The sequence below is a fragment of the Ascaphus truei genome, chromosome 16 (genome assembly GCF_040206685.1).
Source record: "Ascaphus truei isolate aAscTru1 chromosome 16, aAscTru1.hap1, whole genome shotgun sequence".
Taxonomy (NCBI): domain Eukaryota; kingdom Metazoa; phylum Chordata; class Amphibia; order Anura; family Ascaphidae; genus Ascaphus; species Ascaphus truei.
The window spans coordinates 27,352,977-27,380,301 of record NC_134498.1 but is presented as its reverse complement, the minus strand read 5'-3'; the positions used below and the strand labels follow the sequence as shown (position 1 = coordinate 27,380,301).

The 27,325-nt window shown below is 44.8% G+C and overlaps 2 protein-coding genes across 5 annotated transcripts in view; both read left to right on the top strand.

Annotated features, from left to right (window-relative positions):
* The window catches only part of APOOL (apolipoprotein O like), a 12,487-nt gene extending 9,417 nt beyond the window's left edge, over positions 1–3,070 (top strand). For both annotated transcript variants that reach the window (XM_075572869.1, XM_075572870.1), the window contains 3 exons: positions 226–342; positions 929–1,130; positions 2,758–3,070. In XM_075572869.1, coding sequence (XP_075428984.1) covers positions 226–342; positions 929–1,130; positions 2,758–2,855 — 417 coding nt within the window. In that variant the 3' untranslated portion in view covers positions 2,856–3,070. The remainder of the gene's footprint in view (positions 1–225; positions 343–928; positions 1,131–2,757) is intronic.
* Positions 2,898–27,325, top strand: LOC142467325 (uncharacterized). Of its 3 annotated transcripts, none has more exons than XM_075572872.1 (7): positions 2,898–2,988; positions 20,107–20,212; positions 22,156–22,347; positions 22,519–22,612; positions 24,556–24,644; positions 25,583–25,727; positions 26,984–27,325. In XM_075572872.1, the coding sequence occupies exons 1-7, from the start codon at positions 2,964–2,966 to the stop codon at positions 27,125–27,127; spliced, it is 795 nt and encodes a 264-aa protein (XP_075428987.1). In that variant the 5' UTR covers positions 2,898–2,963; the 3' UTR covers positions 27,128–27,325. The 3 variants fall into 3 exon arrangements, 2 of the variants coding, with proteins under 2 accessions (XP_075428987.1, XP_075428986.1); XR_012788362.1 differs by lacking the exon at positions 2,898–2,988 and adding an exon at positions 17,484–17,650 and having other exon boundaries at positions 25,557–25,727; positions 26,984–27,120; XM_075572871.1 differs by lacking the exon at positions 2,898–2,988 and adding an exon at positions 17,487–17,650.

Genomic DNA, 27,325 nt, shown 5'->3' with positions numbered 1-27,325 from the left:
ATAATAATTTTTCGGTATTTAAATGTATCTAAAATAACATTGCAATAAGCGTATGGTCCTTCACCTCCCGGTTTCTGACCTGGCCCCTTTGGAGACTAGTTGAAGATTCCTGCTATAGAGAATGGTAAAGTGTTGGTTTCAGGATCGTAATTCCCGCTGGGACTTTTGTGGAGAGAAACCGCTTGCACATACGTCCATCTGAACCGGACTTTTATTATCGTGCAGTTAACAGGAATGAAAATGTATTCAGCAAGTCATCGGACATATGAAGCAGTCCGTTCTTTATGGAAACCAAGCACCCAGAAAGAAGAAATACAGCGAACAGAGACAAGTGACCCCAAGGTATCACTATGCCATTATATTCCGATTTGTATAGTGCCAGCCAGTGTGTGAATAAACATTGGGGAAGAGGGGTCTACACCAGTTTCCTTCCTGATGTGTGTGTGTTACTATTCCCAAGCCCCTACTCTACAGCATTTGTTTGGTTACATTTTGCAAAGGAGACCAGCACATTAAAGCAGCATTATTATTAATCATGAGGCAAGGGGTCTCCAGAGCGGCACCGTGTTAATTTCAGCTCTGGGAACCGCTTGCTCACGAGATACTTGCTTCTGGAGGTGCTGCTGGTACTCCATGATTCTTAAACCTCCCGTGGCACACGGGCCAATAGGAAGCTGCGGTGGATGATTGGCTGCTGTTCCACTGGAAATTTAAACCGCCATATTGTTTAACCAGCCTGGGGCGCCTTCGGAGGCAAGTATCTCAAGAAGCAGGGGGTTGTCAGAGCTGAAATCAGTGGGGTGCAGCTTCGAGGAGGGCCTTGCTTCCCACTTCGGGGGAAAAAAACTCCACCTTGGGTGGAACCACACCGTTGATTTTATTAGGATAGGTAATAGATATTTTTTGTAAACTCTGATTTAATCAACAGTTGCCAGTTTCCGTGACCGAAGGGAATTGTAATGATGCTTTGGCTCAGAGCAGGACACCGAAATATAACACTAGTGCCACTGAAGCACTAAGCGTTACACCGTCTGCAGAAGGGCTCCCCATCTCACCACCGTCTGAGCCTCAGCATTTGTTCGATGAAGAAGCACTGCAAGACAAGAAAAGGGAAGCGCTAACCTCATCAGGTATGTTATCCCAGTTTTGATTGCTGGTTTGTTTCAGTGAACTGTGCCATTTCATATTAGGAGTGAAACAATATGCACAAAATTTGCACAAGCTGCATTTTTAAAGGTTCTCTTGTTGTAGTCTTCTAAAGCATGTTTTTTTTTTCTTGGAGAAACAGTCTTAATATACCGACCATTGCCGGGTCTGCCATGGTTCTTTGGTGTCTGTCATTGCAGCAGGATGAGTTAATGTAATGACCATCTGGCCATATTTCTCCTTTGGGTTTTGTAGGATTGGATAGAGCAGGCGTGCCAACTGCAGTCCTCGGGGGCCACCAACAGGTCCAGTATTGGGGATATCCCTGCTTCAGCACATTGAGCCACCTGTGCTGCAGCTGGGCCTGATCGAGCCACCTGTGCTGAAGCAGGGATATCTTGAAAACCTGACTGGTTGGTGACCCTTGAGGACTGCTGTTGGCCAGCCCTGGGATAGTGCATTAGTGGCAAGGAACGGGCCAAGAGCTGGTATTTCAGGAATGCTCCATTAATTTTCCAGTTTCATGAGGTTAGTGGAAGTAATTACAGGGTAAGTTTTTTTTTTTTTTTTTTTTTTTTTTAATATTATATGTAGCATGTTCCTTTTCATGGTTGTGTGTGTGTGTGTGTGTGTGTACACACGGTGCTGCTTAGCGTTAAGAAGAGTTTATAGTAATCTTGGCATCCAGGCTCTGTACCTGTGCGTCACAGGCACATTACTAAGTTTTATAATTCAAACTCCTTTTTACATACAAGTGTGTGGTTTAAACATGAGGTAAAACAAGTTTTCAGGCACAAGCCTTTGCTTTGGTGAGCAACCTAGACATACGTATGCAAGTACTATGCAAATAAATATCTTCTCAGCCCTAATGACGATCGTGGTTTTGTATTATTTTTTTAAAATCTAACTATACCAAATTAGTGAATATTATTGCGTACCAAAGATGCTTTGTTTTCTAGAGAGGGAGAATCTGGCAAACCGCTCGGACAGAGCATCCAGCATGAGGGGATCTTGAGTGCAGCCCCTTCCACCATCCGGGGAGGGGGGGGGGGCCTGGGCACTCATGTGATTTTGTCCAGAAGTGATCCCATGACCTGGAAATACCGCTGACCACTGTAAAGGCTAAACTATGTACAGAGTTGTAAAATAGCAATTTATAATAAACTGACTCATTCCTGATCAGTTGCACAGATCAATGTAAAAATGAATGCTCTCATTTTGGCTGAAAATCCAGGTTATTTATTCTCCAACCTGCCGTTGCTTTTCTGCGTTTTTGCGCAATTCCTCACATCTGGAATATTACCCAACGTTCAGTTTACATTTCACTTCGGTACAAACACCCAGTGTTTACCTTCCAGGAATGTGTTGCTACATTTGCATTTTAACGGCTCACTATAATTTTGTGACTTTAAATTGTCCCATATTAAACACAATCTGTCTATTTTACTTCCAGGTCCCCATGTATTGGCAAAAGACATCTGTGTCTATATAATCCACTAGCGGCAAACTGTTTTATATACACATACTGTATATACAAATGTTGAGTTTCAAATAATATATATATTATATTATATTATATTATGACGTTTCTCATGAAACCATATTTTACAGATCCAACAAAAGAGACGAAGTTTAATTCTGACCCAAACCTTCTGGACCATGGACAATCAAACCCAGAGGATGTTGATATGTATAGCACCAGAAGTTGAAAATCAAGATTAATTTAATCCGTATGTGCTTTATGCAGGAGATATTAAAGAACAAATAACTTATAGTATACATTATATAAGCGTTCTGCAGTCTTGGTCTCTTTGCAAATGTACACGTATCATCATGTGGCAGGTAATTTTTATTTTTATCCTGACAAATGTAATATTTTCTGGTTATAGATAATTAAAAAATACACTCATGTTTGGTAAAATAAGTGTTTCTTACGCTGCAACTTTCTTAGCATAATGGTATGGATACAGCTACTTGTGTTTTTTTTATTGTCTGTTACATACTTAAATACTTTAGTATACGTTGTTCTTCTACTTGTCCGTTTACATTGTAATGTGCAGTTGATCTAAGTTTAAAAGCACCATAAATGTCTTCCTGAACATAGGATTAGAAGTGATGATCCAGGGCACATCGGCTTTTTTTCAAAATGTAATGTAGCACAAAAGACACTGTGTCTTTTGTGCAACATTACATTTTGAAAAAAAGCCGATGTGCCCTGGATCATCGTTTCTTAGGCCTGGGACATAGTCCAACAGACCCCGCCGAACCGCGCTGAGCAGATGAACTTACCCCCTTCATCTGTGATCAGCGCGGCTTTAGCAGCCGCTTCCGCATGCGTGCGGAGGCTCAGAAAATTTCAGCCGACAAGCAAGTTTAAATTTTGGCGCTCGGGAGAGGAGCGGTCACGTGACCGCAAACATCCAGTGGGAGCGAGGGACTAGCCACGCCTCCGCCCGCCCCCAAAGCGCGCTCACTGCCAGGACACAAAAGCACCAGTTTGAGCAGGCGAGGCAGAGCGGGAGCATGGATCGGCGCGGCCTGAGGCACCATGCCCGAGGCCTTATCCTATATACTGGATTCTTTAGGCAGATATCCCTGAACCAGGAGCACCAGTCGTTGCAAGTAAAACAGACCTCCAAACATAGCCATATCACCCCCCCCCCCTGTGAGATAATGACTAACCCTTGACTTACTCGCATAATAGACCACAGTAATTCTGGTTCATCACATAAAAAGAAACGTTTATTTTGAAGATAATTGCTTATATAAAAAAAAAAATACAAAATGGCGGTGACATTCCAAATGTTATGGTATTCTTAAAAATGGTTGCACCATCTTGCTTTTAACCCGTGTCTCTCTCTATGGTGGTAACATTATGTCCTCACGTCCTGGTGGGATCATTCATCCTGTGCCTCTCGCCCCTCTCCTGTCACCTACATCGTGGTGGTATCAAGAAGTGCTGCTCTTTCTCTCCCTCTTGCCTGGTCTTAACACACATCTCTCAACCTAAACTGCTGTATATTTATCCAGACAAAACCACCCAGTCAGTTATCTTAACTTTAAGTATTATGTCCTAACATGGTATTTACATATAGTATGTTGTACCGCTGATTGTCATATGATGTGCCCACAACTCCATTCATAGAATAACAGAAATATGGCATATGTACTGGAAGATTCTCAGAAGTCCTAATTAATGCAACTTAACAGTCATGGCCTCTTCAGTTGCATCAGCTAAAGCCTACAGTTGTCAATCCCTCCGTGTCAACCTAAACAGGGCTTCTCTACAAAGAACTTAACAGCTGTACCCTCAATATAACTCTCCAATGTTCAGTAACTGACTGTATCTCAATATATACCAATTAAGAATATGGAATATACAAAAAGAATCATCAGAATTATACTACATATTTTGACATTTAGTCATGATAACTGGATTCACAGATTACTATATAATTATCGTTGAATTGGATTTCTTACACCTGTGCTTTAGGGAAAGATAACCAATAAATGGGGGGGTGGGAAAAAGAGGTATATGAGGCTAGGCTAAACCGAACCCAAGCCCACGGATAAAGTGAAAACCACCTTACCCATCACTCCTGACCCAACCCGGGGCAATACTATCACCTCCAGCGGGTGTCCACTGTAAGAGAGTGAGGAACCCTTCTGGCAAGCCGACCCAGCCAAACCCGGAGCCCTTCCCATGTTCAGCTTTTTAAACCTGTGGCTGAAATCCGTCCAAGTTAACCCAGCTTTATCATGGCAACCTGGCAGCCCACCTCTACCCTGCCACAGAAAGAGGCCATTTTGACCCTAAAATTGGCCTCAATGACCCCACCACTCTAAAGCCCATTCAAGCTGTAAATTTAAAAATGTCCAAACCTACACTGGACAGATGGACACCATCCTCGCTATGTAACCCCTCACAGACCGCTTGTAAGGTCACGTGCCTGACAGACATACTCCTTGTTCTATAACAAATTCAGGAACCCCTTTATTTTCTGCCTGTATCTTTCTATGGCCTTCCCGCCCATAGCATGCCCCCATACACACAGAGGAGCCAACTCCAACCATACCACCAGTGTTTTTTTGGAGCTCTACTCCCAGAAGGGCCAGATCTGCTGCATATCATGCATCAGTTCCATAAACCATAGGCAGCCTAAGTCGTTCACCCCCACATGCACAAGGAAGATCTCTGGCCATCTATAAGATTGACCCCAAACTTCTGGTAAAACCTCGGACCATCTCATACAGTGGCGACCACTGCACATGCACCTGAAGCTGTGGGAATCCAATGCTCTGCACACTTCCCGCCCAATGAACCTAAGAATACCTTCATATCCACACTTCCACTGGGGTGGCACCTACAGGAACTGAAAATAACCCCAATAATAAAACTACCATTCCCCCAAAACTAACTTAGAAACAAACATACGAGCAGAACCGAGATCACTCCTATCTCCCAATCCTGCAGATCAACTGCTCCCCCAGCCTTGCAGCCGCCACGATCCTAATGGAATGGGACCCAAATTGGGACACCTCCAGCCCCACCTGGAGGCGTTCCAAGGCACTGAACACACGTGTGTGTGTGTGTGTGTGTGTGTGTGTGTGTGTGTGTGTGTGTGTGTGTGTGTGTGTGTGTGTGTGTGTGTGTGTGTGTGTGTGTGTGTGTGTGTGACCACCAATGGTCTCATTGAAATAGGGAGGAATATATGCCAATGTCAACATCAAAATTCATAAATGTAATCATATTTAAAACTATATATATTACAATTATTTAAAGGTCATAAAGGATATGTCCTAATCCTGATCTTAGGAGTCATTTAACCATAGTTTCACACTGCACCAAACTCTTGAAGTGACCCCTTTTGAATACACACAATAATGTCATAAAGATTGCAGTCATGTAGTCAATTTCATCACTTTGTTCGATACAAACAGTATTATGTCACAAACACCTTTTGATACCGGAATCTGAGCAGTTCACGTGAAAGGCCAGTTATAGCAGAAGTGATACAGACGCACTGAATGTGCACTATAAGAAGAACTATCTGAAGAATGTGGGTGCTCTAAAACCCATCAGCTATAGAGGTGACACATTGAAAATATGAATCTGTTCAAATAAAGGAGTGCCCCTATTAGACGCCTTTTAGAAAACGGGTTCGTTGATACGACAGAAAATAATTGAACTTAATGCGGAAGCTGTACCTTATCTTACTCCATCAGCCCAACTATAGGTTCAACATTTCCTAATCAACTACTGTTATCAGTTGGGCCAAGGGCAGATGTGCAGTCTGCAGCCTATTTGTATCCCTGCTTCAGCAAAGGTGGCTTGGTCATTGACTAATGGAGCCACCTGTGCTGAAGCAGGCATCTTCTTAAAACCTGAACTGTTGGTGGCCCTTGATGACTGGAGCTGCCCACTCCTGCTTTAGCGCAAAAAAAAGTTTAATTTTATCACCCCCAGGAAAGCAAGAGACAAAATCCTGTTAATATTAGCATATCAACATCATATCACTAATTCTATGGCTACAAAAAGAACTGAGAGCTGCACTGAGTCATAATCATATAATGAGTCATTGCTACATTATAACCTGAGGCTACCTGCAGCAACACAGATTGCTTGCGATTGCATCGTGACCTTTATTACAGGATTTACTGGCTATAAAGAATAAATTGAGGAAAATACCTCACCCCTGGGAAATGCCAGAGATAGGTCTGATACTACGGTATCATTTAGCACTTTCACATTTCTCCTACTGTGCAAAGGCTCTGTGCTGTTTAATGTCCACCAGCCCGTGTACATGTGCAGGATTTCTGTGTGCTCGCTCGTACACAATGTACACATTTTACATCTGCAATAGTTTTAACTACTTCATAGTTATATATAACTCAGGCGTAAATTCAATGTACTCAAAAGAGGGTGTTTTTCAATGGGGATTGTTGCCTGTATACATCACAGTATATTGAATGTACAGTACACTTTAATCTTTTAATACTTTAAGTGATATGCTTTGAAACACACATAGTAAGCAGAGTATATTATGTCAAGGAGAGTTAGTGTAGCAAAGATGCTCTAAACTGAGCCATGAAGACTTCTGTATGCATGACTGCAAGTGGGTGCATGTATGTATTGCATGTATGCAAGTGTGTGCAGACATACAGTACACTGGATAGCTTAGCCCAGGTGTGGCCAACTCCAGTCCTCATGGGCCACCAACAGTCTCAGGTTTTCAAGATATCCCTGCTTCAGCACAGGGGGCTCAACCAGTGGCTCAGTCGAAGACTGCCCCACCTGTGCTGAAGCAGGGATATTCTCAAAACCTGATCTGTTAGGGAGTCTTGTGGAGTTGAGAACCCCTGATTTAAATGGTTAATATGATACATTGTTAATCCTGATGATCCAGGAAGCAGCGTTCAGTTATATTTGTTGCTATCGCTGCCTTCCTGGATTATTTACATTTTACAACTGAGTTTCTGGACATTGAGCTTGTCACTCCAGTTCTTATCTCTCCCACGGAGCAGGAAACAGACTTTCCCAGCTTTGCTTTGGCTATGAACAGATACAGATTTAGCAGATATTATTAACCCCGTTACTGCGAAATAGCGCACCAAATAATGCATTAAACACGCGCGTTATCTCCTTTACGGTTGTTTTCAATAGCGCGGCTCACGAATAACGCGCCAGCGTTAATGCAACGCATCTCGTTAACGGGAGCAGCAACGCCTGCCATATCGCTACTGTACCGCGAACTCAGGAGACGCAGAACTGTGATAAACACTATATGGCCTTAGGGTGGCTGCACGGCCATATGTTTGTAGATAAAAGCTGTCTTTAGAAATGACCTAATAATTTCTAATTTATTTTAAAACGCAATTAAATCTTTAGTGGCAATACCTTCATTTCATAACAACTTAAAGGGGCCGACCCTCCTAGGACCAAAATATACTAATGTCATAACAACTTAAAGGGGCCGACCCTCCTAGGACCAAAATATACTAATGTCAGTGTCATGTTTAATGAGGTAAATATCAGTCACTGAGTATTATAATGTTGGCAACTATGCAGAGGTTGGGCACTTCAGTATTAGGTGATACCTTTTTGATTTGTACCAACATTTAATCTTATCACTATTTTATTTATTTATAAAATATTTTACCAGGAAGTAATACATTGAGAGTTACCTCTCGTTTTCAAGTATGTCCCGGGCACAGAGTAAAACAAATAATACATGGTTACAAGTACAGTTACATAAATGAACAGGGTATACATTATATACAAGACATTCGTGCACAGTTAAAGAAAATATATATTATGGGCGTATGAAACAGTTACAGACCAGATTAAAATGTGAGACAGCTTTAGATTTGAAAGAACTTAAGCTGGTGGTGGATGTGAGAGTCTCTGGTAGGTTGTTCCAGTTTTGGGGTGCACGGTAAGAGAAGGAGGAACGTCCGGATACTTTGTTGAGTCTTGGGACCATGAATAGTCTTTTGGAGTCTGATCTCAGGTGATAGGTACTGCAAGTGGATATCAATTTTAATCTAAATAAAAAAGGTGTCGTCACAGGAGACCAGGACTTATTCACAGGATCAAGTACCAGGCAGGACACAGAGATTAAATAAAGGGGTGTTTATTTCAGTCGGCGCTAACGGACACAGCACAAAGTCACAGAACATAAGCTACACTCACAACATCAGAGAAATACTAACGGAATCCCAGTCACCTAGGTGTCCGGCACCACCAAAATAATGTCCCCCGGAGCAGCTTCCACTCCTGTAAGGGTCCTGAGTCTCCAGGCAGCAACTTCAAACTTTCCGCTCAGCGTAGCACGCAGCCTCGACTTCGGGTGTTTCTGGAATGTCCTCAGAGATCTGTGGTACTCAGATCAGTCACTGATTTTTATAGAGACTCCCTCTCCAGAGAAACATGGAAAATGAGGCAGCGACCAATCCCGGCACAGGTGCTGTGTGATGGACGGTGCCTGTGCGGGCGGTGTGATGGGGAGGCTGAGGGAAGGAGGGCGGGAATTACAAACCAGCCAATGAGAACAGCGCCTACTTCCCTGTGAGAGAGACGTGCAGAGGTACAACCAGGGAGACACGTTTGGGGAAAGTAAACCAGGGCTTTTATTCAGCCATTACAATTTAAGGAAACACAAAATAAATAAACAGCCTATCCCTGTGTAAGGGATAACTCACTTTCCCAATCCATATCTGCAGGGCTGGGAGGATAAGCCTTTTTCCAACTTATGACCCCAAAGTCCAATGATGTACCTGTAAGCAGGGGACCTTTATTTCAGCCTCTGGGTCTGGGATGGTGTCCGTTGAGGGGCCGCTGTGCCTTCAGGGTGTCCTGCGGGCAGCACAATCCTGTGCTCAATACAATGTCTCTTTCTGGCAACACAGTCCTGTGCTCAAGAGACCTCCTGCAGTTCAAGCAGGAGGATTTTCTACCTGTCTGATGAGCCAGGTGGAGACTGGTTAATTGTCTCTAGCTGCAATTGACCAGCTCCCTGCTGGATTCCTCAGACCAATGCAGGTTTTCTATTGAAGCCCTTTTACACTCCCCCTGTTCCCGGTGCCGGCTCGTTATCTCCTGAGGCACCTCTCTGTCTGGGCAGACAATGGCTCCGCTCTACGGACCAACATCTCCCAGACAGGAGGCCTGCCCATCCCCACCCTCCATTGTGTCCAACATGGAACCAACTGAAGCCGGATTCCTGGGCGTGCAGACTGGGTATTTGTATTACCAGCCTCTTATGCCCAGGGAACAATGGGCTACCGTTAACATGGCACAACATACACTGAATAAAGACATGGCTTAAACTCTTAGGGGTAACACAGGGATCTCTGGTCACATGAACCACAGGTGGATGGTGTGAAGGGCAATCCTGTACATCCATCAGACAGACAGGGCTCAGAGACCAAGCTTATCATTTCATATGCTGCTCTCTGGGCCCATACCGTCACAGGTATCAGCTAATACTGAAATACTAATTTACTCTGCACTATCGCAACTGAACTAACACTGCTATTTCTATTTAATTCATAAAGCAGGAATGCAACTGAGCAGAAAACTGGCCAGAACACCATGAGGTCATCAGTGACATCAGAATGGGAGAGCGTGGCTAAGTTGCAGCTGCTGACATTTGCCTGGAGTAGTCATCACTCATTGGTCCAAATACTGTATGCCTTCAGAGGTCACGTGAGCTCATCGGGACATCATAATTAGGGTGACCAGATTTTCAAAATGAAAAACCGGGACACAATAAAAAATTATTTATAAAACAAATTACATCACGTGACGCACCCCTTTGCCATGACAACGAGACACTGACGTCAGGCGGTGACATGTTGCCATGACAATGTGGCATCACGTGATGCCTCAGCACCATAATGCGTCCCGTTGGTGGGAGCTGCAGTGTGTGTCTGTGTGTATAGGAGGTGGGCCCTGCAATGTGTGTATATAAATAATGAAGACATTAATTAAAATTAAAATAATTAACAAATTAAAATGAAATAAATAATTAATTGACAAATTAAAATTAAATAAAAAAATGTAGGCATTAATTAAAATTAAGACGTTTAAAAATGTGACCTTCCTGACCTTACACTTTGCAAAATAGGGTCTCTTGCTCTCCTCGTGGCAGTCAGTGACATCACTGCCATGCAGGGCCGCAGACAGCTTTCCTAGGTCCCAGGAAGAACATTTTCACCGGGGCCCTCTACCCACGTTTCGGCGGCCTTGCGAGAACCCCCCTTCTCACACACCTCCTCACTCTCACCCCATCTCACATTCCCCAGTCACCCTTTCCTTCCCCCCCCCCTCTCACCCATTCCTTCCCCCCCCTCTCTCTTATACCCCCCACGTCCATATATTTTCCTCTCCTCCCCACACTCAACCTCCCTCCCCAATATACGTGCACACACAGTGACACACACACACACAGCCCCCCTCATACTTCCCCCTCCTCTCCTCATACCTGCCCCCTCATACTTCCCCCTCTTCTCCTCCCCTCATACCTCCCCATATACCTCCTCTCCTCATACCTACCCTATCCCCCCTCCTTATATCTCCCCTCATACCTTCCCCATCCCTCCTCATACCTGCCCCATACCTGCCCCATTCCCCCTCACCCCTCCCCATACCTTCCCCTCAGCTCCTCATATCTCCCCGACCTCATACCTTCCCCATCCCTCTTCATACCTTCCCCAAACCTCCTCATACCTTCCCCATCCCTCCCCTCAGCTCCTCATACCTACCCCTGAGCTCCTCATACCTCCCCCTGAGCTCCTCATACCTTCCCCCCAGCTCCTCATATCTCCCCCTCCTCATACCTTCCCCCCAGCTCCTCATATCTCCCCCTCCTCATACCTTCCCCATCATTCCTAATACCTTCCCCATCACTCCTCATACCTTCCCCATCCCTCCCCTCAGCTCCTCATACCTACCCCTGAGCTCCTCGTACCTCCCCCTGAGCTCCTCATACCTCCCCCTGAGCTCCTCATACCTTCCCCTCAGCTCCTCATATCTCCCCCTCCTCATACCTTCCCCCCAGCTCCTCATATCTCCCCCTCATACCTCCCCCAGAGCTCCTCATACCTTCCCCTCAGCTCCTCATACCTTCCCCTCAGCTCCTCATACCTTCCCCTCCCGCCTCATACCTTCCCCTCCCGCCTCATACCTTCCCCTCAGCTCCTCATACCTTCCCCTCCCCGCCTCATACCTTCCCCTCAGCTCCTCATATCTCCCCCTCCTCATACCTTCCCCCCAGCTCCTCATATCTCCCCTCCTCATACCTTTCCCTCAGCTACTCATATCTCCCCCTCCTCATACCTTCCCCTCAGCTCCTCATATCTCCCCCTCCTCATACCTTCCCCCCAGCTTCTCATATCTCCCCCTCCTCATACCTTCCCCTCAGCTCCTCATATCTCCCCCTCCTCATACCTTCCCCTCAGCTCCTCATATCTCCCCCTCCTCATACCTTCCCCATCCCTCCCCTCAGCTCCTCATACCTACCCCTGAGCTCCTCATACCTTCCCCCCAGCTCCTCATATCTCCCCCTCCTCATACCTTCCCCATCATTCCTAATACCTTCCCCATCACTCCTCATACCTTCCCCATCCCTCCCCTCAGCTCCTCATACCTACCCCTGAGCTCCTCGTACCTCCCCCTGAGCTCCTCATACCTCCCCCTGAGCTCCTCATACCTTCCCCTCAGCTCCTCATATCTCCCCCTCCTCATACCTTCTCCCCAGCTCCTCATATCTCCCCCTCCTCATACCTCCCCCTGAGCTCCTCATACCTTCCCCATAGCTCCTCATACCTTCCCCTCAGCTCCTCATACCTTCCCCTCCCCGCCTCATACCTTCCCCTCCCCGCCTCATACCTTCCCCTCCCCGCCTCATACCTTCCCCTCAGCTCCTCATATCTCCCCCTCCTCATACCTTTCCCGCAGCTCCTCATATCTCCCCCTCCTCATACCTTCCCCTCAGCTCCTCATATCTCCCACTCCTCATACCTTTCCCTCAGCTCCTCATATCTCCCCCTCCTCATACCTTCCCCTCAGCTCCTCATATCTCCCCCTCCTCATACCTTCCCCCCAGCTCATCATATCTCCCCCTCCTCATACCTTCCCCTCAGCTCCTCATATCTCCCCTTCCTCATACCTTCCCCTCAGCTCCTCATATCTCCCCCTCCTCATACCTTCCCCTCAGCTCATCATATCTCCCCCTCCTCATACCTTCCCCTCAGCTCCTCATATCTCCCCCTCCTCATACCTTCCCCTCAGCTCCTCCTATGACACACACACAGACAGACAGGAGACACACACATAGACAGACAGACAGCACACACACACACCTCTCTCTCACTGAGAAGCAGCTCACTCCATCCGGCCCAGTACTAAACCCCGCCGTATCAAACCCTGAGGTACTTTAGCCCAACCTGAAAAAGTTCAATTTATGACAACCCTTTGTTGTCTGTCCTTCAACCAGTTTTCAATCCAGGTGCATATATTATTACTGAGTCCAATTTTCTTTATTTTGTACACCAACCTCTGGTGTGGAACCGTATCAAAAGCCTTTGCAAAACCTAAGTAGACCACATCAACTGCATTATCCTGTTCTAAACTCCTACTTACAGTAACGCCTCAATGAAACAAATAAGGTTAGTTTGGCATGACCTACCCTTCATAAATCCATGCGGACTATTACTAATAATTTTGTTTTCCATTAGGCATTTCTGAATATTATCCTGTATTAACCCTTAAAATAGCTTCCCCACTATTGAAGTCAGGCTTACAGAGCTGATCTAGTTCCCTTTTTAAATATAGGCACCACATCTGCTTTACGCCAATCTTGTGGTACTGAGCCTGTGGAAATGGTCCTTGAATATTAAATGTAATGGTTTGGCTATTACTGAACTTAACTCCTTGAGAACTCTTGTATGTATGCCATCGGGGCCAGGTGCCTTACTTACTTAAATTTAATTGTTCTATTTGTTAGGGGTTACATTTCTTTTATTGTTGTGTATTTTTGGGCCTCTTGATTGTTTTTTAGGTTGCCCATTGACAGCTATGGCTTATCATGCTCATATTATATGGGCATGATGTACCACTGTGCCAATCAATGGGTAGAGTAGCAGAGAAGTGGGTGGGTAGCAGAGAAGGGGGGTTAACTCCTTAATTACTATAGCGGTTATTAACCGCTAAAGTGATTAAGAGGTTAGGGGCCATTAGATTGTATTTTTATTGTACTGTTGCTGCCCTCGGAGGACAAGGACGGTGATGAGGATGGCCTTCACCCTGGCAGGGGTAAGTAGAAGATGTATTTACTTTATGCTGCTGACTAAGGTTTTATTTTGAATGGCAAATGCACTATAATCCGGATCTGGATAATAGTAATTTTGCCCATTATTGTACTGTAATGTAATGTTTGTTGGGAGTAGAGGGGGTGCCCATTCCTTGCCATTGGGGTTATCTTTGCTCCCATTGAGGGCATAGGTAACCACACTGGAAATTAATGGGTGTACTGTTTAGTATTGTGTTTTTATGTTTATTGTGGGTAGCGGCGATGGGTGAAGGTGGCATTTGGCCCGCGGTGAGTGTTTATACCTATCGGGTGGGTAGTGGGAGGGGTTAACCTTCATTACCTTAGCGGTATTAACCACTAAGGTAATGAAGGGGTTAACTCCTCCCCACAACCCCCCACCCCCCCACAACCCACCGTGGGCCAAATACAACCTTCACCCACCCCCACCCCGCTACCCACAATAAACTGGGCACTGGTAGTTAACCCCTTCATTGCTTAGCGGTTAACCGCTAAGGTAATGAAGCTGCCTGAAAATGCATTTTCATGCACGCCGAGAGCATGCGCAGGGACCAGTGCTGAAGCTAGTCATTTGCAGTACACAGCGACGGCCGCGTCTGTGCATGCGCGTCCAACAGTCCAGTGTGACGTCACTTCCGTTACACTCTGCGTTCCCAATGAAGGAGATTCAGTCCTATGAAATTGTAGTAGGTGCCAGCAAAGAAGTTTCACTTTAAAAAAAAATGGGGGTTATATATCAAACTTGTTTTATAGGGATTTTAATTAACTTCATTGAATATCAATAGGGTGAAAAATAAAGTTCCAAGAAATACTATTTATCAAAACTGTACCAGCCATATAGAAAGCAGAAGAGTTATTGCTTTGATAAATATATTGCTGTTTTTCACCAATTTTGTCCTAGTTTTGCAGCCAAAAGCCTTTGATAAATAGACTGTACTGCCTTATGAATACCATTATAACTACAGTTCTATTATTAAAAAGAATATATGCCTTCAGTTTCCTGGGTGGGGTTTAGGTAGCTGGGCTCCATAAAGAGAGAGAGGGGTGGAGAGAGAGAGAGAGAGAGAGAGAAAGGGGGGGGGAGAGGGAGAGTAGAGAGAAGAGGGGAGAGAGGGTGGGTGAGAGAAGGGAGAGCGGGAGGGTGAGAGAGAGAAGAAAGAGAGAAGGTTGGGTGGGGGGTATGAAAATGACAGCTCTCATTTATCTATGTTGTCCTAAAGTTCTTTAAAAGAAAAAGGTGTTTATTGGAGAGTATTCCCCTTGCCTGATGTTACATTACAGATGTTACAGTACGTGTCTATAGCAGTGATTCCCAACAGGGCGCACAGGCACCCTGGTGGGGGTGAGTGATATAGGAAGGTGAGTGACATATGGGAGGGAGAGTCAATATGGGGGGAATCATGGGGGAGAGTGGTTGACATGGGGGGAGAGTGGGTGACATGGGGGAGAATGGTTGACATGGGGGAGAATGGTTGATATGGGGTAGCATGGTTGATATGGAAGGGAGAAAGTGTATATGTTGCGAATAAACATGGGGGAGTGGGTGACATGGACGGGACAATGACATATGGGGGTTAGGGAGTTATATAGATGGGGGAATGGGTGACATGAGGAAGTGGGTGACATATGGGGGGTACCTTTCCCCTTGGTTCGCAGGAACACATTGGGACCTCCCGCCCTCCTCCCCGCAGTACAGATGGTGGTGAAGTAACTATGGGGGAAGAGCATTCTGTATAGGGGCAGTTGCCACTTCTGCTACCACTATAGAATCACTCCTATCCTTATCTTTACCCCTTCCTTTGTAAACCATAATTCACAGAGTTCCTGCACCTCTTTATTTGTAGGTCTCCAGCGCTGCCCCACAGTAAACCTTGCAGTAGTTTCACAATCTAAATGATAGATGGTTGATGCAAGCGTTTGCCTTTTATTGCTTTGTTTACAATATGTGTGCTGCCATCATTAGCCAAAGTGATAGAGGGGAAAGAACTGAAAGAGTTCTCCGGAACCGCGACCCCCAGGTTTCCATCCTGTAACAAAAGGGGCTTGGTTACGGGGGGGGGGGGGGGTGAGGACTGCCAGGGTTGCTGCTTTAAGGTAATTTGAGAAGAGAACAAAAGTTGTTTGTCGGTGGGCCAATATCACCGGGTATCAGGATTCAGTGAGTTGCATGAGAAGAGATAATTAGACGTTACGTCTTCACCTGCGATACTAAGATTGACAGGTGTCCGTATTGAAACTGACTGTCCTGTATTTGGGGACACTGTCCAGTAAGAAATAAGAGGTAATACTGGACATGTATGTGACCGGTGTTACCTCTCTGGACATAGTGACCTGACCGGCTTGGGGGGCCACGGGATTTCTCTGAGCAGGGCTGTTGCTAGGGGACTAGGCAACTTCCTCCACCCTGATTGGCTGCATTACCCAGCAGCAGCCAATCAGGAGGAGGTGTCAGGGCCTGGGGGTGGGGCTAAGGAGAGGAGGAAACAGCATGGAGAGGTGTGGGCACGTCGGTATGTTGAACGCGTCTCACCTTTCACCATTCTGTCCAGTATTTTTGGGAGAAGCCGCCTGGCAACCCTATGCGATACTGTTGTTAATATAAACGCTTTTGCATCTGCCCTTAGGCCATGGAGACGCGTGCACGCGAATTGGCAACCCTCGCATTAAATTTAGTCCACGCTTATTTCCGCGATAAAATGAGCATTATTTAAGCATTATTCGTTTTATAAATACGACGGTAAAAATAATTTGGACCAATAACGCACAGCGATATCAATATTAAACGTTACTAAATCTAGGCGGCAATATCATTTAACTATGTGTGAGTCCTAATGACATACGTGGCACACCATCAACATTTATCACGTGCCTGGTAAGGCTCGTTCCCTAGGGCATGAGGGTGCGAGATTTTTTGGGTGGGTGGGGGGCGCGGCAATTACAGAGGTCCTGCGCTCTCCCCCAAGGCATGAAATGCCAGGGGACCGTGCGAGGCCTCTGTAACTAACTTACCTTGGCTTCCAGCGACGCGTCGTCATGGTAACCCGACATCAAACGACACCGCGTTGCCATGGTGACAACGTGATGTCACATGACCCCCACGGTGGAGCCGAGCAGGGGGGGTGGGGGGTGGGGGGGTGTGAGCAAGGGAGAAGAAGTGCAGCCAGGGGGGCGCAGGGGGAAAAGATTGCGCACCCCTGCTCTAGGGGAGGATTGGGTTGACGGCTCCGCCAGATCAAAATGGAAGTGAAAGACCCCTGCTACGTCCATTACCGACATCCAGGGCCTGGGCGTGCAATGTCAGCTCTCCCGGAACAATCAAATGACCCAGAGGGGCCAGAGGTCCAGTGGCTGCAGACCCGGCACCGCCGAGGCCATGTTTTAGCACATGATCAAACATAGCAATCACAATTCCAGTGCAAAGAATCCTCCCATACACGTTATCGGCCGGGGACGGTTAATCAGTAATTTGTCGGCTGTGCGGAGGAGATACTTCTTAGGGAAAATCTATGATCTTTGCTCAGCGTGTAATAAGGAATAAGACGTGGAAAGCTGCTCAGCTGAGGCCCGTTGTCCTTTATCCATTTCCAGCACCCGCAGAATGTCCTCCTGGAAAGCACTGCTGCTTTTTCCTTCGGTGATATGTTTCCTGGTGGCGATGACAGCCGCAGAGCGTAAGAAATGCCGTATTTCCTTTATGTACTTCTCATGGAGACATAACTTGGATGCAAGGTGGAAACTGCTGTCTGTGAGTAGGGTTACTGGCTCTGCACTTCTCCAGGCTGTGCTAAACAGCTGTGTAATGCGGGCGGCATAAACTTATAGTGGTCCATGTTAAAATGGATTAGAAGGAAAGGTGACAGTGTGCTCATTTGCATGTCATTACCCAGAATCCCTGGCTACAGTGGAAGCACTATATGCTTGGAGATAATGGGGAAGGGCGACGCTGCAGACCTGGCTGAGACGTGTAAAAGTGCTCACAGGTGATATATTTATTTCTTGTAAGGGAAAAATATGAATCAAAATGTGGGGGTTCTGAAATACATATCCATCTTTTCACCAAATAATACTAACTTTAGAGAATGGAACTCAGCTGAAGTTTATAGGTGAGAAAAATTGAGTCTTAACAGGCATCATTGTATATAGATTTAAGATGCAGAATTCTAATTTTCGTAAATATAGTTACATAGTAGATGAGGTTGAGAAAAGTCGCACATCCATTAAGTTCAACCTATGCTAAATTTAGACAACAGATACTTTGTCCTATATCTATACTTCCTTATTGATCCAGAGGAAGGCAAACACATTTTTTTCTCGTAAATGATTGTATTTACTTTTTTGATTGTGATAACATAACGTCCAACACCTCTCCTAGCAGCATCACATACAGTGTGTAGGGTAGGTGGGAATTCATCTTTCGCCCGGAGAAAGGCAGCACTAAACTTCATTTCAATTTTTTAAAAAAAATGCAATCAAAAGCGAATGTGCTCTAAAGATCAGAGAAACTAAATCAAAGCCTTCCAAGAGTCCTCGGAGAATCCCTTTGTGATGAGATAACGGGCGTTAAAGGTATTCGGGAGAATTGAGATGAGATGTTCGACCGGTCATGTGCAGATTTAGCTTTTAATAAATGGTACCGTTTTGGGAATCATTGACAACATTTGTAGTGTGAATCCCCTGACCGTTATGGGAGGAGATATTTAAGGAGAGCTCTGAACGGTGACGGTTCCCCTCTCTGGTTGAATCCATACAGTATGCACTGTACCATGTCTTATTATTCTTATACAAACATATTTCACAACCTGAATCTATCGTTTCCATAAACTGCTATTGACAAATATTATCTTTAACGGTTACAGTAAACCTATTAACTAGTACATGAAAGTATATTCGTTTATTTAACATTGGACGTATTTTGTAGTGCTGAATAGTCTAACGAAGGAGTGGCCAACTCCAGTCCTCAAGGGCCACCAACAGGTCAGGTTTTCAGGGTATCCTTGCTTCAGCACAGGTGATGCAGCCGAAGACTGAGCCTCCTGTGCTGAAGCAGGGATATCCTGAAAACCGGACATGTTGGTGGCCTTTGAGGACGGGAGTTGGCCGCCCCCTGCTCTAAAAGATTGGTGAGTTTTTACATTCTGAAACGTATTATTGCAGATCATTTCACTGATAATAATTGGGTGTGGAACCACCATACAGTATGCAGCTTTGTTCAAGTTTAGTTTATACTGTATATACTGTATGCAAAATACATACATTACAAGTTCCGGATTGAAACGTTAGTGCACTGCACTCATACTGAGGTTACTAGGAGGGTAGAGCTGAACCTGGTCTAGGGGTGGACCAGAAGGAGCATCACTGAGCCTGTCCTCAGCTTAGAAAGGTCTTGACAAGCTCAGACTGACAATCAATGGACTCAATGACTATTGAATTCTATGTCAATACACAACTGAATGTATCTCGTGGTATTCCCATGTTATTTGTGTCTCTCTGCTGGGATGTGCTTGTCACTATGTGATGGCCTATCCCCTCTCTTCTTTTTACAGGGTAGGAAATAGGGGTCCTCAGAGCAAAATTGCTATATTTTCAGCTCTGTGGACTCTTACCCCGGTTCCTGAAATACTTACTGGTAAAGGTACCAGTGTTACTTCCTGGTTTTTGCACTGGTTTTTATATGGCCGGCCATTTGGCAGCCACAACAGATCTTGTGGCTTCCTATTGGCTGCATAATGTGGGACATGGAACCCGCCATTTTGTTTCCCCGGTAGGTTACTGAAACTACATTATCTTCACAATTAAGTATCTCAGGAATTGGGGACTCCTGGAGCTGAAAATAGCACACTACAGCTTAGGGGACTCCCCAGTTCCCATCCTGTAAAGAAATGGGGGGGGGTTGCTGCTTTAACCTGAATTATCTCTCCAATATTGTACTGGACAACAATCTTTGCTAATACAAACCCCAGATATGCTGCGATCAGTGTTCTTCCTTTGTTCACAGCATTAATACAAATCTAATATAAACATGTTTCCTTTGATAATGCCGTCACTCCAGTTTCCCTTCCAAGCCTAAAAATATAAACCATGGGAACAAAGTCCCTTTATGTAACCGTGCTACTTCTTGCAACTACAGCCAGCTGCGCAGATGTTGAAGACTATGGAAACTGCTCGGGGGATCCAGCAAATTTCTGTCCCAAAGACATTGGATGCAGCTGCAAAGATGGGTTTCCATTTTGCAAGTAAGTTTGGAAAAATCCAGGAGCTTGTCTGTAATAATAGTAGAACATGGTTTGAGACCTTGTGGCAGCTTGTTGCAAGTTTATACTGTATGTATTATCTCTCTCTGACTATACAAGAGAAAACAGCAAAGGCAGCATGCCTAACGTCATTTCCTCTTGTAGAACCATTTCTGAATCTAGGTCTACAGCACCAGAGCTAGCCATTGGCTATTAAAGCTTTTCTGGGCAACACTGTTTAGAAAAAAGCCAGCTCATTGGGCACGGTGTGTTATGTTTTATGCGCTTGGTAAACATCTGACTGCCTTCTGGGTATGCAAAACAAAGGGATGTGAGGGAAGGTGGAGGGGATGGGTGGGGAAGTGGATTGGGCGCTCCCAAGTGAACAAATAATGTTGTTGGGAATACAACTAATATCACACAATATAACACCAATTGTGAAAAATAAATATGTGTAAAGAGCAGCTCAACTTCCTCTGATGGGACAGTTCCGGGTCCCAGAAGGGTAGATTGTTTCTTGGAGATGAGGAGTAGCGCAGGCAGGTGTAGCAAAATATGCAAAAGAAAATAACATATATAGTGCAGATGGTAAACACTGTTACATCTATCTGCACAGTGTTTACCATCTGCACTATATATGTTATTTTCTTTTGCCTTCTGGGTAGTCTTATATAGCCTGCCAGAGATGTCACTGATCACCAGACATATAGTGGGCATGGCTTCTTTCATGCCAAGTCACTCCTAAACATGTGATGGGAGAGGGGCGTTATACCCTGCGTGGGCAAACACAGTTAAGCTATTAGGGCCATTAACCCCTTACATCAATAGTATTCCCACATACTGTATGGAGAATCTGTATTGTGTGAGGACTACAATCTTGAACTTGATTCTGTACACGGTGTAGGTACATAAAGGACTGGCATGGGAGGAGCCGTGAGTCAGGTAAGCGAGTCTGGCAGAAGTATTCAGTACTGATTGGAGTGGGGACACATGGTTGAGTAGAAGGCCAGTTAGGAAGAGATTACAAAGACAGGACATTATGAATTAAGACTGGTTAAACCTGGAGTATGGATGGGACAGATTCTGACAGTGTTGGGGAAATGGAAGTGGCAGGATTTGGTAAGGGAGCTGAAAGTGGCAAATGAAAAAGAGAGATAGGAGTAAAAAATAACTCCTAGGTAGTGTTGGAAAAAACAACTGATGAGCTTGATGAGTTGTGACTATAGAAGTCATGAAATTACCTGCAAGGTCACAAAGCGGATCAGCCTTGTTGTCAGTGAAGAGATTAATGGGTTTAGTCTATAACCGACGAAGTGCCAGGTCGGACCATCCTCCACCAAAATTAGGTGCTGACCACCCATGGGAGTCTTGGATGTGTGGTCACTTGTGTCAGGTAGGATTGCCAGGTATCCAGTATTGAAACGGACTGTCCTGTATTTGAACACTCTGTCCAGTAAAACAGAGGTAATTCTGTACATGTATGTATCCGGTATTACCTCCCTGGACATAGTGACCTGACCGGCTTGGGCGTGATTTCCCCGAGCAGGGAGAGAGCAGGGCTGCTGCTAGGGGGATGGGCAGCTTCCTCCTTCCTGATTGGCTGCATTACCCAGCAGCAGCTATTCAGGAGGCGGTGTCAGGAGCCTGGGGGTGGGGTCAAGGAGAGGAGGAAACAGCATGGGGCAAAGAGAGGTGAGAGCCGAGGTGTGTGTGTCGAGCGCGTCGCACCTTTCACCATTGTGTCAAGTATTTTTGGAGAAGCCCCCCTGGCAACCCTACGTGCGTGTGACCTCATGAAAATCTGAAAACAATATAACAGCCCTTCAGGGCAGGTATTCTTTGTGCTAGTTAATGTTGTGTATGTAGTATATATATGTTGTATATGTATAAGTATGTTGTATATGTTCTTATACATGTAGCACATTGTAATACATTTTTTTTTCCAGGTGCCCTTACTATAAAGGTCCAAGAGCAGACTACTGGTACATAGGACCTAAATGTGATCAACTGTGGAATACGCGGGACCTGATTTTCGTCATAGTACTTCCTGCATTTGCCCTGGCCTGTGTGGTTGCTGTTACAGCACAGTGTATCCACTGCTGCAAGACAACACGGAAGAAGTCTAGGAAGACTGACGGGTAAGTCATCGATGCAGCTGTAAAATCTTAAACCTTCTCACCGCTGGAAAAGCCTGCAGTGCATCACATTGCTCTGGAGGTTCTACCAACTGTGACCATAGATGTTAAAGAAATCTAACCTTGTGATGGCAGAAGCTATAAATGTGTGTCGTTCTTGTTTTTTTTTTCTAGGCGTCAGACAGAACGTCTGACAACGAATTCCCACCATAATCAGGCGTATGTTCCTGAGAGAGACGCTAACCTACACAATATGGAACACCCTCTGGTAACCGGCTGCTGCATAACTGATAATAAACTAGCGACAATCTAAATTAGCAAATGAGATCACTATATCATGAGCTAATTAGTGAAAAACTTTGTACATAAGTTGAGATATCGCATAGCGTAGGTCACTATGCTACTCTGTGGCCCAATTCGCTTGAAGCAGCAGTCCCACCTGTACAATTTGAACACCCACCGCCTCGATAGGAACACCCAGAGTTGAAACGTTCTATTTTCAGCTCTGGGATCCTCTGGTTCCTGAGATACTTTCCAGTGTACTTAGTATCTGTACTTTCTGCTCTTTCAATGCCCTTGGGTTCCCATACTGGTAATGAAATAATAAAAAGGAGGGCATCTTGGGGAGGGGAGGTTGGGGGGAAAGGGAGGGGGGGGGGGGTTTGACTGTTGCTTTATTGGCAGTTTTCGACCATAAGACTCTCATTTCCATTTATGTTAAGCTCCCATAACTTTGTATTTGCTTTATTTGGCCAACTGTGTCATTTGCTTAGTCCTCCCCAGTAGAGGTAGTAGAGCAGCAAAGACGCTCCCACCATCCCTATTGTATTCCAAAGAAGACACGATGAAAACTAGACGAGTCCCAGCATGCCAGTGCATCAAACTTGGTCAATTAGCTGGTTGGGTAGAACTCAATTATAAAGCGGTCCTAGAATTAGCTGGGTGGACTGGTGGGGATACAGATTGTAGTATGAGAAACAAGTGACAATAATAACAGAGAGTAGTCTGCTCCCTACTCGGTGTTATTAGTGCGCAACAACTCACCGCTGACGCTACGTCGGACCCAGGCGCAGTGTTTTACAGCAAGCAATAATCGTACATCACCCTGCTTTCCTGGTCTAAAATATGTGAACAAAATGACTAATATATACTCACTCTCTATTCTGTATTCGTGGTCTAGCCATCTTTGTGATCCCTCACTAATCCTTCAGTGCTCTGCTTCTTCAGGAGGGGTACAACCTGTGCAGTGAGGGACAGGAGGGGTACAACCTGTGCAGTGAGGGACAGGAGGGGTACAACCTGTGCAGTGAGGGACAGGAGGGGTTCAACCTGTGCAGTGAGGGACAGGAGGGGTACAACCTGTGCAGTGAGGGACAGGAGGGGTACAACTTGTGCAGTGAGGGACAGGAGGGGTACAACCTGTGTAGTGAGGGACAGGAGGGGTACAACCTGTGCAGTGAGGGACAGGAGGGGTACAACCTGTGCAGTGAGGGACAGGAGGGTACAACCTGTGCAGTGAGGGACAGGAGGGGTACAACCTGTGCAGTGAGGGACAGGAGGGGTACAACCTGTGCAGTGAGGGACAGGAGGGGTACAACCTGTGCAGTGAGGGACAGGAGGGGTACAACCTGTGCAGTGAGGGACAAGAGCTGAACATAGCGCCCCTTGTTTAGCTGTCTGGAATGAGATTAATTTGACCTCCTGTGCTTTAATTACACATACTTGTAGGGACTCAGCATTGCACAGAGTATAATTCAATATCCATGAATCATTCAACTTTTTCCTTAGTCAGATGCGAACACATTCAACAGCACAGCACCACGAGGAATATGAGAATAATAATGATATATACCGTATATGACTTTATATGAGAGTAATAATGCTATATACAGTATATGACTATATAAGAAGAAGAATGATATATACAGTATATGACTTGATATAAGAATAATAATTATATACAGTATACAGTATATGACTTTAAATGAGAATAATAATGATATATACAGTATCTGACTTATTACTGCTGTAAAGCGCTATGTACATTAATGGCGCTATATAAATAAAGGCATACATAATGTATCCTTTGCTTTAACATTTGTGATCCACTATTATGAAGCTCAATACAATATGTCATTTTTTGTATCAAATTGTACACTTTTCCCTCTGAAAATATATCAACAATCCATGTTCTATTTTCGTTTTATTTAGGCTAAAGCCATATCACAAATGCAGCAAACGAAGGTAACACCGCCCCAAAATGTTGCCGGTTTTGAGCAACCGCGTGTTCAAGAATACAAGTACGTCACATGTTGTTCTAATAATGAATGGGCGCTACCCAACTGCAGTACACAAATGTAATCCAATCCTAAAGGCTTGATTGGCCGGCTCCAATTATTAGTACAGTATTATTATTGCTAGTATGGCCTATTTTAGGGCTGTGATCTCTCGTTTTGGGGTTGATTACAATTTGCATGCATGAGAAATATATACTTTCCTGTGTTTTCCAACATTGGAGGTTCAAAAATAATGAGAAATGAAATGACTAAACTAATGATAAATATAGATACAGTCAGGATAACGTTTTTAGATCTTACCGCACTCCGTTTGGTGTCATTTTTCTTCAGAAGGTGCAGGCAGTTGAAGAGTGGCTGGGATCCCACTTCTGCCACCTAGTTTAAACTTGGAGCTGGATATCTTCGGTTGCTGCACTGTTCTAATAAAGTCTTACACCAGACATTATAGCATAATATACTGTTTATTTGCAGGTTGCAAACGCACAACGTTTTGGGAATCTGCCTTCCTGTAAATGTTAACATGAGGAAGGGAGCTCCCCGAAACGTGGTTTGTGGGTGTGTATCATACTTCTCTATTCAATGTAAGTTCTAAAAAATGCCAACTTCTAGTACTTATATTGGTCTTGGAGACATACATTGATTACAAGACTGAGTGAGCCCTTTATTGAGCTAATAGAGTATAGAAAGCTTAATTTATCCTGTAGAGAATTGGGTCGACAATTAAAACATCATTCAAATTGTATTGGGCCGCAGGTGAGCACATACAGTCACAGTATAGGAAGGAAGACAGTTTCTCTATTTAATTCAATTTATTTGAAATTTGCTAATCTGGGCAAGTAACACTTTCCATGCTTAGCATATTTAATTGTATTGGTATAATTAACAACATTTATGCACGTATCTCTTTTCTTTTAGATTAATAGTGCTTTTTATTTCATCAGCCATTATGAAGCTTCTCGTCCAGAAATGCCTTCAGTTCTAATGAGGAATACCCCTAACCTACAGCCACAAACCCAGTCTTATGAGCATTATGAAGTTGACAGAATGACAAACCGCCCTGAATCTCCCTATTCCAAGCCAATTCCGGTATGTCACTATTATTCATCAAATGCATGCTACCTAATTATGTTTTTTGCAGTTGCTTAGTTTAAAGAACATCTTTACAAACATCACTGTGCATTGTCGAGCATTATCCTGGTGAAACAAAATATTTCATTAAAACACCAGTTTTGAGCCACTTATGATAACTGAACACAAAATGTGTTTTTAAGCACCATTGCCTTTAAAAATAAATAACGATGATTTCCCCTCTAGGGGGTCTACGAAGCTTAGCGGTGATTCCGGTATCTCTTGCATGTTTCAAGGTCCCACGGCACATGGGCCAACAGGAAGTCACAAGAGATGATGTTGTGACTTCCTATTGACCCCCGGGACCTTTAAATAGACTTTTTCTGTGCCCACTTGGGGCTTCTACCGCCGCAGGGTCGGTCTTAACTTTGGCAGGCCCAAGGCAGCACGCCTGCAACGTCATAATGTCATGGCGGAACATGACGTTGCATTGTCATGGCAAAGCGTGGCCATGACAACGCAACGCTGGAGAAGAAAGACCGCTCCGCATAAGGTAAGACCCCCCTCTGCGTGCGCACACGCACCTCCCCCTGGTACCTCTTACATCCCCCAGCTTTCTCTTACCACACACACACTCCTCCCCCACCCCCACCTTGGGATGAGTATCAGTGCGGTCCTGCGCCCGTTCAGGGTCTCCCCATCTCCCCCCCCCCTCCTTTCACATTGTTATTACATGCAGCAGAATTTGAGGACCCACACGCACACCTCTCTAGGGACGGTAGCTTATTAAGTTAAAAAGAAAACACATACTCCAGTCCTCAAGGACCACCACCGGGTCAGGTTTTAAGGATATTCCTGCTTCAGCACAGGTGGCTCAATCAGTGAATCAGTCGTTGACTGCACCACCTGTGCTGAAGAAGGGATATCCTTAAAACCTGGCCTGTCGGTGGCCCTTGAGGACTGGAGTTGGCCGCCCCTGCTCTACAGGTAAGTCTCTGGACTTTTCCATTGCACAATTTATAAACCTTCATTATTTGAACCTACTAATAACACCCTTGTTTGGGCGTGACGTTTATGCCAGCGAAATGAGATGTAATGCACGATTTCCCATTCCATTGTAGTAGCCATATCTTTGATCACTCATTTCGTTTATAGAAATCATATAAAGATGTATTGTATAACATAACACACATGAATACATTGTTATAGATTCCATTCGTTATATTGCATTGAGATGATAACTAAAGAGGGATTTTTTTTTAAAATCTGTGCAGAAAATTGCCAGACCAGTATTTCCTGACGCAGACTACAGACAGGACGCCGCAGGACAGGACGCCGCAGAACCGGACACCAACCAGTGGCCAGACAGACCTTTTGTGTTTGGACGTCCAAGGGTTAAAAATATCTACGAATATTAAACAAATTCATATTTTTTTTTCGTTCCAATATTTGTTACAGATACATAGAGCATCTAACCATAATTATTCTATATTGCCTTAAAATAAATCACACTAGGCATCAATCATTATTCATAGGTATATTGCATACTCTAAAATGAAAAGCATGTTTATCATTTAAATATAAATTATTCTTTTTATCTGTCATTCTCATGTTAA